Below are 10,854 nucleotides of genomic sequence, written 5' to 3' on the forward strand. Positions count from 1 at the left end.
CCCCTTCCCCACCCTCCCTCCCGCTGCCACACTGCCGTCAGCAGCCTCACAAGCGGAGCACCTCCCCACCCCCCCAACCCCCCACCCCTCGCAGACATGGGCATGTACGGAGAGATGCTCTCCGTCTCGAAGCGATTCCCACACATGTTCGCCTAGGGCATGTCGAGAGCCAGATGCTCCCGCTTCCCTGTTGTCGTGCACCCCGCTGCTCGGGGGAGGGGGGCGGCCCCTCCTGTCCACGGCGCCGTGAGTGTCTGCCCTGTGCTATAGTCTAGCTGCGGCCCGCCTCGTCCACCCTGCGGCGGGCCCCTCGCCCCGTGACTCTGTCTCTCTCTGCCGCGTACTGGTCTCCACGCGCGTTTGGCGCGGTCTGGGTGGGCGCTCTGGGGGATCTGAAAAAAACATGTGGCAGTAGCTCGGTGCACGGTGCGTACTACGCATCCTCTTACATGTTTAGTACACACGCGGGAGAACCACGACTCACAAAAATAACGGCCAACCGGACGTGCGATCTCGCAAAATCTCGATTTTGTCTCGACAGTCTGAGGGTCGACAGCCAGAGCGCGCCCCCCGCGCGGGCGGGTCCTGTCGTCAGACGTGGAGACGCGAGGGTTGCCCCCCCTTGCCCACCTCGTGTGTGTGGAGAAGTTTACCTTACCTTACCTTACCTTACGGCTTTTAGAGACAGAGAGGAGGTGAGGCTGCGCTGAGGGCGCTGTGCACGCACGACGGGAGGGGTTTCTCCTGCGGAGTCGTGCGTGCGCGGGGGCATGCAACATGCGCGAGTTTATACTTTGCGGCGTCTGCTCACGAGGGGAAGCCGAGGATGCGGAGGGAGCCCTCGTCGCGGCCCATCTTGTCCTTGTCGTCGCCCGCAAAGGCGAGCAGCATCCTCTTCGGGTGGAAGGCGATCGAGTTGGACGGAGCCTTGACGGGCACCGCGAGCGCCTTGCGGGCGCGGCGCGGGCGTGTCAGCGACGTGCCGCGTGAGACGCCGTTGGCGGGGCAGGGCGGCAGCGCCTGCTTGCCGGTCGCGACGTGCGCCACGTCGATGAGCGGGTCCTCGGACCCTGTCCACACCTCGCGCTGTGAAGAGAGGTCGCCTTCACGGCGTGCGAAGCTGCTGCGGCGGGGCGTGCGGTGCCCGCGGCGATGTAGCTGGAGTCGTGCGAGAAGGAGAGGGTGCGGACGGGCCACTCGAGCCTGCTCACAGGCGCAGAGGGGTGGAGAGGCGCTGGCCGCCACGCGTGGTGCGTACGGGCCCTGCTCTCGCCTCGCAAGGGTTCGGGTGAGGGTTAGGGTAAGGGCTAGAGGGTTGAGGTTAGGGTTAGGGTGAGTGCGGGCACTGCTCGCGCCTCGCGAAGGTGGCGACGCACGCGAGCTCCTGTTCACAGCCGCAGCGTGTGAAGAGCCGTGAAGCCACGCCGCCTACGCCACGCCCGCGTCTGCGGCGCGGCCGCGCCTTGACGTGCCAGGAAGTGTCTAGGAAGTGTCTAGGAAGTGTCTCTGCCGCGCCTTGACGTCCCAGAGCGAGACGAGCGCGTCCGCGCCGCCCACCGCGAACCGCTCCCCCGACGGCGAGAACTCGAGGCAGTAGCAGTTTGCAGTGTGGCCTGACGCACGAGACGAGAGGCGGCGTCACACCCCCTGCTGCTGGCAGGAAGCGGCAGCCGGTAAACGCGGCGCCGGTGAGGGTGGCGGCGGGCGCGGGCGCGGCGGAGCCGTCGCCAGGCTTTGGCGGCGCCTGTTCACAGCGGGTGCGGTGTGAAGAGACACAGAGCGGCGGAGCCGTCGCCAGGCTTTGGGCGGCGCCGGCGGCGGCTTGAGGAGGTCAACAAAGGAGAAGACGTCGACATTGCCAGCCCCGGTGGTGAGGAAGAAGAGGCGCCCGCTCGGGTCCCACGCCATCTCGTTCACCTGCGGCTCCGAGACGGCTCAGTCAGGGCGCCGCTCCCCCTTCCCCCGCCCGGCGGCTCTCGACTCCGCCTCGTGCGGAAACTTCATCGTGCGCAGCGCCTTGCACTTGCGCGTCTCGATGATCGAGATGTTGTCCTCCTTGTCGCCCACCGCGAGGTGCTGCCCGTCCGGCGACCACCGGATGTTGATGTTCTCGCCCCGCGTCTCGATTGCGTGCACGCACTTTGAGGTGCGCGCGTCCCATATCCGGACGGTCTTGTCGCCCGACGCGGTGCCGAGGAGGTGCTCGTTCTTCGGGTCCCAGCGCAGCTGGTCCACCGAGTCCGAGTGCCCCTTGAGCTCCACGTCCGACGCGCGGCCGCCCTCGTCGATCGTCCACACTCGCACGCTCGTGTCGACAGAGCCAGAGGCGAGCTTTGTGCCGCTGCAGTTCCAGGCGACGGTGTGCACCTTCTTGCGATGCGACGCGTACTCGCGCACCGACCGCGGGTGCGGCCACAGCGATGAGCTCCCGCCGTTGGCGCCGCCGCTGGGCACCACCCTGTCCGCCGCGGAGGCTCTCATGCTAACGAAAAAGAAATCGCGGGTGCGTCATCTAAGCCCACGTTGCTTCCTGTCGTCTGTTGGTTGTTGTGCCCTTGTTTGTTTCTCTTGGCACCTTGGAGTGCTGGGGGGGGCGACAGGAAGAATGTGGCCCTGAGTTATGTATACGCCAACTCAGGGTGTGTGGCAGCCAGCTGGCTGTGTGTCTTGTGAGCTTGTTTGTGTCTGTGTGTCGTTCGTGCGTGTCGTCATCATCTGTCTCGCGTCCACCCATACCGCGTTGGTGTCCAGTCCGAGCCTGGCTGTTCTTCACCTTTCTACCTACCTACCTACCCATCTAAATAGGGCGCGACAGGACACACACACACACCACACACACACGCACAGACATCTACGCACGTTCGAACGGCTGCGGCGCTCCTGCTCTGAGGCCACCCACAACAAGGCGTGCACCCTTGTATTTCCCCGCCCGCTCGCCGCTCCCTCGCCCCCAGCCTCTCAGACCGCCACCTGGTCGTGCAGCAGCCTCGCGAGGCCGCGGCCGCGCGGCGCTGCGACCGATCGCCGGCGCGGCCGGCGCAGCCTCCCCGACAGCCGGCGGAAAAGGCGGCGGCCGAGCCGGCCGAGCCGGCCAAGGCGGAGCAGCAGCCTCACCGGAAGCAGGATGAGCCAGTGCGTGGCGGGGCCGACGGTGACTTGGTACAGCGCGGGTAGGAGCAGCGAGAGGAGCAGCTGCAGCGCGAGCGCGGGCCCGCCGCCGCCAAGCGGGCCGTACAGCGAGAGGATCCACCGCTCGACGAAGCGGTTGTAAAAGAGGAGGAGGTAGCGGTGCGAGATGTAGCAGCCGAGCGTCGTCGAGCCCGCCAGCCGCAGCAGGCGCGGCGGCTTCCGCCCGGCGAGGGCGAAGCCGCAGGCGGCGGCGCAGAGGAGGACGGAGAGGGCGAGGAGGAGGAGGATGGCGAGGGCGGCGAGCAGGGGCGGCCCGTGGCCGTCGACCTGCTGCTGCAGCGACGGCAGGAGTGCGGCGCCGTAGCTGGTGGCGGTGAGCAGCTCGACCAGCACAAAAGCGCACCCAAAGAGGGCGACGCGCCCGGCGCGGCTCGCGGGCGCGGCGAGGAGCGCGGTTCGGCGGAGCAGCGCAAAGGCGGGCCGGCCGTAGTAGAAGGTCCAAAAGTACTGCGCTGCAAAGGCGACGTAGTAGCGGTAGATCGCGTCGGACCACATGCCCCAGAGGTCGTCGTAGAGCAGGCCGCGAAAGAAGAAGGCCGAGGCGGCCGGGAGGGGCGATCCCGGAGCCAAGGCCGCCCCGGACCACCAGGCCGGGCTCCAGTCCGGCTTGTCGGCGCAGCGCCACGGCTCGAGGCAGCCCGTGCGGGGAGGCATCATCAGGGCCGCGGCGGTGACGAGGAGGCACTGTGCCAAGGGCGGCACGCGGCATAGCCGCAGCAGGACGAGTGCCGCCTTTGTGTAGAGCATCATCAGCAGGTACCACCTGTGGTCGCCCGTCCACACGTTGGTCCGCCCCTCGCAGCCCCCGGCGCCGACGGCCTCGCACGCCGCGTAGATGAGCGGGTCGAAGACGTACAGCATCATCAGGTAGCAGGCCAGCACGATCAGGTCGGGCTTGGAGAAGCGCGTCGCGCCCTCGTACCTCGCGTCGGCAAAGGCGGTGACCATCACGAAGCCGCTCATGTCCTTGTACCCGCCGAGCATGCGCAAGGGCACGTCGAGCCAGCCGAGCGCCGCGCGCTGCGGGCCCGGAAGCTGCCACAGCATCTTGGCCAGCGCGCCGCAAGCGCCGCCCGAGGTGGCGTCGGCGCAGCGGAGCATGTGGTCCGAGATGACGCCGTACATGAAGAGGGCGCGCAGCACGTCGCTCACGCCGTTCTCTGCCTCGAGCGCGCCGCCGGCCGCGGTGAGGCGACGCACGTTGCCGAGCGAGTCGGTCGACGTGCCCCCGCCTCCGCCTCCTCCGCCGAGCGTCTCCACCGTCGCGCCGAGGTCTGCCCCGCCACACGCCAGGCCTCCGAGGTCGGTCTTGCCGTTTGGCAGCGCGGGGAAGGCTGGAAGCGCGATAAGGCGCGACGGCACCATGTAGCGAGGTAGCCTCGCCTCGCAAAAGGACAGCACGCCGGCCGGGGGAGCATCGCCCGGAGGGAGTCGCACAAACGCGAGGAGCTCGTCGCCGCTCGCCACGACCGCCAGCTGCGAGAGCGGCGCCGCGGTGGCTTCGTCGCGATAGTCGCGCAGCACGGCCTCGACCGCCTCCAGCTCGATGCGGTGGCCGCGCACCTTCACCTGCCGGTCCATCCGACCGAGGAAGCGAAGGTCGCCGCCCCCGCTCCTCACGGCGAGGTCGCCCGTTCGGTACAGGAGCGGGCAGGGAGGCACCGCGCCATCGGACTGAAGGCACGGGTAGAGGGGCTGCTTGCGCGCCTCCGCCTCGGACCAGAGCGGGTTGGCGACAAACCTCGCCGAAGTGAGGTCGTCCCGCCTGAGGTAACCGCGAGCGACGCAGCAGCCAAACACAACCTCGCCCGGCACGCCGAGCGGCGCCGGCCGCAGCTCCGCGTCCATGACGAGGACGACGGTGTTTGAGATGGGCCTTCCGATGAGCGGCTCCGACGCCACCCCGTGCGGGCAGCGGTAGTGCGTCATCGACCCCTCGGTCGGGCCGTACACGTTGTCGATCGTCGCCTTCCCGCGCAGCGCCTCGTGGAAGCGGCCCACAGTGGCCGCGGACAGCGCCTCGCCGCAGCAGACAACCGAGCGCAGTTTGAGGCGGCGGCCGAGGCGAACGGAGGGGCGCATGCCAGCGCCTCCCCGGCCGCCCCGCAGCCTGGCCGCAGGCCGGCACGCCTTGGCGAGCGGCGCGAGGAGCGCGTCGACGTGGGACGGGATGAGGAAGGCGATGGTCGCGCCTGTGTTGATTGTGGGCCGGTCGTGAAGGTGTTCAACTGAGACGGGATGAGCGGAGGGGGGCGAGCATGCCGGTGGAGACGAGGGCGTCTGCGAAGAGGGAGGGCGAGCGCACGACGGGCGGCGGCGTGATGGCGAGGGTCGCCCCCGTCGCGAGGGTCCACCAGAGCTCCCACTCGGAGACGCCAAAGATGAACTGCGTCTTGAACGGGACCTGCTCACGGCGTATGGTGTCAAGAGACGCTGCTCACAGCCGTCCATGATGCGTCTAGGTCGGGCACCACGTCGCCGACTCCGATCCGGTAGGTGGACTGGAACCAGGCGGTGCGCATGAGCAGAGGCCCGTGCTCCACCATGACGCCCTTGGGCTTCCCCGTCGTTCCCGACGTGTACATGACGTACACGAGGTCGTCCACTCCCGTTTGCAGCGGGCCCGCGCCCTCGGTGGGACCCGCCAGCCCGCCCGGCTCGTAAACCGTGACAGGGGAGAGCCCTGCGGCGGGGGAGAGCCGGCCAAAGGCGTCGACGAGGAAGACTGGGTGCGGCGCGGGGTGGTCCCCGTCGGGCGGAGAGAAGAGCGCCGCCATCTCCTCGGTCTGGACGAGCGCGAGGGCGGGCGTCGCCTGCTTGGAGCTGGGGCCGTGAATAAAGGGCTCCTTCTGGGCGTGCGCGAGGGCGGGCGTCGCAAACCTCCTCCGCAATCTCGCGCACCCTCGCGGCTGGGAAGTCGGGCTCCATCGGCAGGTACGCGCCGCCAGCGGTGAGCGTGCCGAGGAGAGCGACCACCATCTCGACGCCCCTGTCGAGGATAGTGGCGACCAGCCGCTGCGACGGCGAGAGCAGGCAGGTCGCCTCGAGTGCCGCGGCCAGCCTGCCGGCGCGAGCAGCGAGATATGGCCGAGCTCGAGCCGAGGTTGGCCGAGATGCAGCCGCGATTGTGTCTGAGGCGTGTAGCCGAGATGGCGAGCTCACCGTCCGACGCGAGCGGCGAGCTCCGCATACGTCACCGCCCCTCCGACCGCCACGCCTCCCGCCTGCTCGCCGACCGAGCGGAGGGCGACGGCGTCGGGGTGGCGCGCGGCGGCGCTGTAGAAGGCGGCGTGGACGGTGGCTGATTCGGCGGGTGGCGGCTCGAGCGCCGGCGTCTCGATTGCCGATGCCTCGAGCGCCTTGGCGCCGGCTAGCGCGGCCGGAAGCAGCGCGGGCAGCGGAAAGGCTGATTTTGTGCGGTTGCACGCGATGGTGACCTCGTGCGCCTCGGCCTCGCCCATCAGAGGGACGCCGCTCAGGCGCTCCTCGGCCGAAGCGAGGCAGCAGCGGCCGATTCGCTCGGCGAGGCGTGCGGCGGTGGCGGCGGAGATGTGGCTGGCCGCAAAATGCAAGGTCACAGCGCCGGCGGGGGGCACCTCGAGGACCACCAACGCGCCGGGGGAGCCGCAGCCGGCGAGAGGGGTGACGCGGAGGCCGAGCGGGTGCCGCGCAGTCCGCCACTCGGCAGGTCCGCATGCTGCGATCTCGTCGGCCCTCATCGCGTGCGGCCAGCCGGCGGAGAGCTGCCCCGCCGCGGCGAAGCAGAGGTCCCGAAGCGTCGCCTCGCCCTCGGCGAGCAAGCGGAGAGGCACACAGCCGCCCACGTCGCCGCCCTCGACCAGCACCGTCGCGTCTGGCTCGCAGCTGTGCACTGCCGCCACCCACGCAAGCGCCACAGCAGCGACCTCGAGCGGCTGGCAGCCGAGCGCCGCCGCGTGAGACCGCAGCGCCTCGGAGGACGCCTCCGAGAGGGGCAGGCTGTCCCATGTGCCCTCCAAAACCCCGGTCGCAGCCGAGGAGGTGAGCAGGTGTAGCGGCAGGGGGGCGGAGGGGGCGCCGCGGAGAGCGTCGCTCCACACCGCGGCCGCCCGGGCGACCGCGGGAGGCGTACTGGCAAGTGCCGGTGCTATCTGCGCCTCGGCGGAAGCAGCTGGCGAGCCGCGGGAGGTGCGGGCCAGCGCGAGGCCGACTGCTACAAAGTCGAGTATCGAGACGAGCGGGAGGAGCAGCAGCCACAGCAGCGCCCGCACCGCCGTCTCGACGGGCGGCGAGCCGTCCTCTTGCGCTCGGCGGACTGAGTCGAGGCAACAAGCGGCACCGACGCCGCCCCACGCCAGGCCGAGTGCGAGCCGAGAGGCAGCGTCGAGCTCCACGGCGGCAGCGCGGAGCAGCAGGCCCGCGAGCGGCATCGCCGAGGCGAGGAAGCAGGAGCAGAGGCGGGCGGCCTGGCCGGCGCGCCTCAGCAGCGAAAGCTTGCGGCACGCCTCCCACTGCTCCGCATGCACGTCAGAGCGCGACCGCACCGCCAGCAAAACGTCCTCCGCGGGCGGCGCACGCGCCCACGTCAGCTGCTGCTCCTCGAGCCACGCCGTCGCCTCGTCGGTTGCATGGGCATCGGCGCTACCCTTGGAGCTCTCGCCGTCAGCCTTGCAGCTCGAAGCGGGGGCGGGGCGGCGCAGCGCGATGCTCCACGCTCGCCGCGTTGCTGCGTCCAAGGCGTGTCGGCCGTCGGCGCCGAGGAGGCTGCTCGCGAGGGCGCTAAGGATGGCGGGCGCGGCGAGAGAGAGAGAGAGCCACAGGAGCTGTGGCGAATCGCCGAGCGAGCCTTCTCCGTCACCACCCTCGCCACTGCCAGCGTCGTCGAGCAGCCACACCGCGGTGGCGTCGGCGATGGCGTCGGCGCTGCCGTCGGTGGCAGCTTCGACGGTGGCGCCGGCATCGGCAGTGCTGGAGGCGTGCGGCGCAAGGGCGGCGCCAAAGGCGACCACGACGGCGCAGACGAGCGCCGTCGCGGTCATGCGTCGCTCGGCCGAGGACACCGGCTCTAGGCGAGGCGCGACGAGGGCGGAGAGGAGGCGGCGGGTGGGCTCGGTGGCGGCGGGGCGGAGCGCCCCCTCGAGCAGCGCGACCGCGGCCGCCCAGAAGAGAGCAAAGGCGCCTGTTGGCTGGTCTCTGGCGACCGTCCTTGCGAGCCGCCAGGCGGGCTGCGCGGCGAGGAGGATGGAGAGCCAGCAGTCGAGGGTAGGTGCGGCGGGCGGCGGCGGCGCGAGGAGGAGGGTGGCGGCGCAGAGGGGCAGCGCCAGGCCAGTCTGAGCCCACCGCTCGACGAGCGGCGGGAGGCGGTCGAGGGCGAAAGCGGCGGCGAACGTGGAGGCGGCGGCGAGGGCGAGGGCGGCGGCGTGGCGGATCGGACCGGCGGGCGTGGCGCCTCGGCGCCGCTGCACTTCGTGCAGCACCGTTCCGGCGGCGAGGGCGGGCAGGCCCGGCCCAAGGAGGAGCGCGAGGGCGAGCGAGCCGAACGGCAGAGCCAGAGGGGAGGCTCCCGCCTCGATGGCGGCGTGCCAGAAGGTCGCGGCGAGGGAGAGGGCGAGGGTGGCGGCGAGGGCGGATTTCGAGCGCAGTCGTCCGACGAGGGAGGCGGCGAGCGCGCCTCCAAAAGTTGCCGAGCCGTACAGCCAGCTGGGTCCGTTGGCGAGGTTGGCCTGACGGAGCTGCGGGTGGAGGGCGTCTGCCGCAAAGGGAAACATGAGGACGTACTGGCCAGTCGGCACGAAGCCGGAGGCGGCGGCGATGAGTAGCGAAGAGAGGGCGGCCACCTCAAACGCGGGCAGAGAGGTGGCGACCGCCTCTCGCAGCCGGGCAGAGGCGCCGGCCCGCCGGCCCGAGGCGGCGGCGGCAAAGCCGGCGAGGAGGAGGAGAGAAGAGGAGGCGAGTGGGCCGAGGGAGGCGAGCCGGCGCAGGAGCCACGGAAAGGGGTAGCCGCGGCTGCTGCAGAGGCCGCACGAGGCTGGGCAGGCGGAGGCGAGCAGCGAGCGCTGGGCGGGAGTCTCGACGCCCCACCCGCCCTCCGAGCAGTCAAAGCTGGCCCACTCCGTGCACTGCAACGGGCGAGGAGAGAGGCGTCGGGTCGGTGGATTGCTGGGCTGAGGTGGTGGGGCGGGGCTGCAGCGAGCGCTGGGCCGGAGGTCGGTGGAGCGCGGGCGGTGCAATCGCAAGAGGGAGGCGGCACCTGCCAGCCAGAGAGCTGGGCGATATCTGTAGGGCTGGCGTGGTCGTAGCATGATTCGAGATCGTCGTTGACGATCGCGTGGAGCGCGACGAGGAGCACGGCGGCGAGGCGGAGCGTGGCGAGCGACATATCGTGGGTATTGTGGTGCGATGAAGCACTGGGAAGCAACCAAGCTTGGCTTTCGGATTTATACAATACTAGCAGGTTGGCTCGCTAGTCGCTCGCCGGCCCGCGCAGCACGCGCGGGCCTTTTTTGTGGTCGGATGTTGGTCGTCTCGAATTTGATCGTGGGCAGGGCGTGAGAAAGCTGGACGGCTCGGTCGATGCGAGCCACCAGCTCGTGAGCGACGGGCGCGACGGGTTCCTCGGCGTAGGCTTGGGCGTGGTGAGCAGCGCCGGCGAGAGAGGGACGGCATGCGGCTCCCAAACGAGCCGCACGGGCTTCATCTGGGCCGCCGAGGCCACCTCCTTGGTCGCGGTGGCGGGCGTGAAGGCGAGGTGGGCTGAGGCAAGCGCTGAACGTGCCGTGCCGCCTTGCGCCCCTGAGGAGGGACGAGTGTGTGGGGTGCCACGGGCGGGGGGGAGCGGTGAGAGGAGAGCGGTGGGCACCCCCACGAGGGGCTGCGCTGACGCCGCCTGCCACCCCACGCACGCCACTGACGCTGTGGGGGCGGCACGATCGAACGCGCTGGCCGGGCGGGCCGTCTGAGTCGCCCAAGCGGTGCTCTGCCGGCCGGTGGACGCGAGGGTGGCCCAAGAGGGCTCAAAGTACGGAGCCGATACCCGGCCGTCCCGGACGCCTGGCACGCGGGCCAATGGTCCAGCGGTCCTGTGCATGGCTGGAGCGAAGGAGGGAGAGCTCAGGAGGGCGACGGGGCAGGGAAGGGGGCGATGCGATGCGGCGAGGTCTAATCGGCGGCGTGGAGAGAGGAGGTGCCAAAAGGCGACTATAAAGAGGCCTCTACGGGTGATATAGTGCGCCATGCCGGCGGGAGAGGTCTCTCACCGCCCCCCGGGCCGTCTCGAAGGGCCGTGCAGCCCACGCCACGAGGCGCTGCTGGCGGGAGCCTGGAAGGACTTGGCCTCGTTGCACCGCGCCGCGTTGATTCGCGACCACCGTCGGCCGCGGACGGCGTCGGCGTGGCGGCCGCGGGCGCTCGCGAGACGCGCCGCTCTGCGCTGGTTCGGTTCGTTCGACTCGTTGTGCCGCCGCACGCCCGGCGGCCGCGGGTCCCAGAAGTGGTTGCGCGGGCCTCTTCCTTTCGGCCGCGGGACGGCGTCGGGCACGTCGTCGGTCGCAACAGCGGCGCGGCGAGCCGTGGCACGTCGTTGCTGGCGCTGGTGGTTTGAGGTCGGCATCGTCCAGAGCTCGGTCGACGAGTCGAGAGCTTCAGCTGGTTCGGTGCCATGTTTGTGCGGAAAGTGGCAAATATATC

General features: G+C 70.4%; 4 protein-coding genes across 4 annotated transcripts in view; 1 reads left to right on the forward strand and 3 right to left on the reverse strand.

Moving 5' to 3' along the window:
• The window catches only part of EMIHUDRAFT_434118 (hypothetical protein), a gene marked incomplete at its 3' end in the record, with an annotated part of 809 nt that extends 648 nt beyond the window's left edge, over positions 1–161 (forward strand). The window contains exon 3 of the mRNA XM_005785606.1: positions 95–161. Coding sequence (XP_005785663.1) covers positions 95–161 — 67 coding nt within the window. The remainder of the gene's footprint in view (positions 1–94) is intronic.
• A 646-nt stretch (positions 162–807) lies between these two features.
• On the reverse strand, positions 808–2,481 carry EMIHUDRAFT_98923 (hypothetical protein; the record flags this gene model as incomplete). The annotated part of the gene is made up of 7 exons (XM_005785607.1): positions 808–1,080; positions 1,110–1,203; positions 1,347–1,384; positions 1,522–1,613; positions 1,645–1,744; positions 1,777–1,917; positions 2,068–2,481. The coding sequence occupies 7 exons, from the start codon at positions 2,479–2,481 to the stop codon at positions 808–810; spliced, it is 1,152 nt and encodes a 383-aa protein (XP_005785664.1).
• Positions 2,482–4,491: 2,010 nt separating this feature from the next.
• Positions 4,492–5,966, reverse strand: EMIHUDRAFT_63439 (hypothetical protein; the record flags this gene model as incomplete). Its single annotated transcript, XM_005785608.1, has 3 exons — positions 4,492–5,279; positions 5,419–5,596; positions 5,664–5,966. Coding segments are annotated over 3 exons (1,269 nt in total), but the record flags the coding sequence as incomplete, so codon positions are not given.
• Positions 5,967–9,614: 3,648 nt separating this feature from the next.
• Positions 9,615–10,449, reverse strand: EMIHUDRAFT_434119 (hypothetical protein). The gene is made up of 2 exons (XM_005785609.1): positions 10,028–10,449; positions 9,615–9,960 (listed from the first exon to the last, which is right to left on the reverse strand). Exons 1-2 carry the CDS (start codon positions 10,400–10,402, stop codon positions 9,862–9,864), a joined length of 474 nt encoding a protein of 157 aa, XP_005785666.1. The 5' UTR covers positions 10,403–10,449; the 3' UTR covers positions 9,615–9,861.
• Positions 10,450–10,854: the final 405 nt, after the last annotated feature.

This window comes from Emiliania huxleyi, assembly GCF_000372725.1.
Source record: "Emiliania huxleyi CCMP1516 chromosome Unknown EMIHUscaffold_16, whole genome shotgun sequence".
In the NCBI taxonomy this organism is placed as follows: Eukaryota; Haptophyta; order Isochrysidales; family Noelaerhabdaceae; genus Emiliania; species Emiliania huxleyi.

What these genes read in the sequence shown, in the direction of transcription:
- EMIHUDRAFT_434119 (XM_005785609.1), bottom strand. Translation starts at nt 10,402, where the DNA reads ATGGCGCACTATATCACCCGTAGAGGCCTCTTTATAGTCGCCTTTTGG. An exon ending in CAGCGCAGCCCCTCGTGGGG is followed by an intron (nt 9,961 to 10,027) that starts GTGCCCACCGCT and finishes GTCCCTCCTCAG; the next exon opens with GGGCGCAAGGCGGCACGGCA.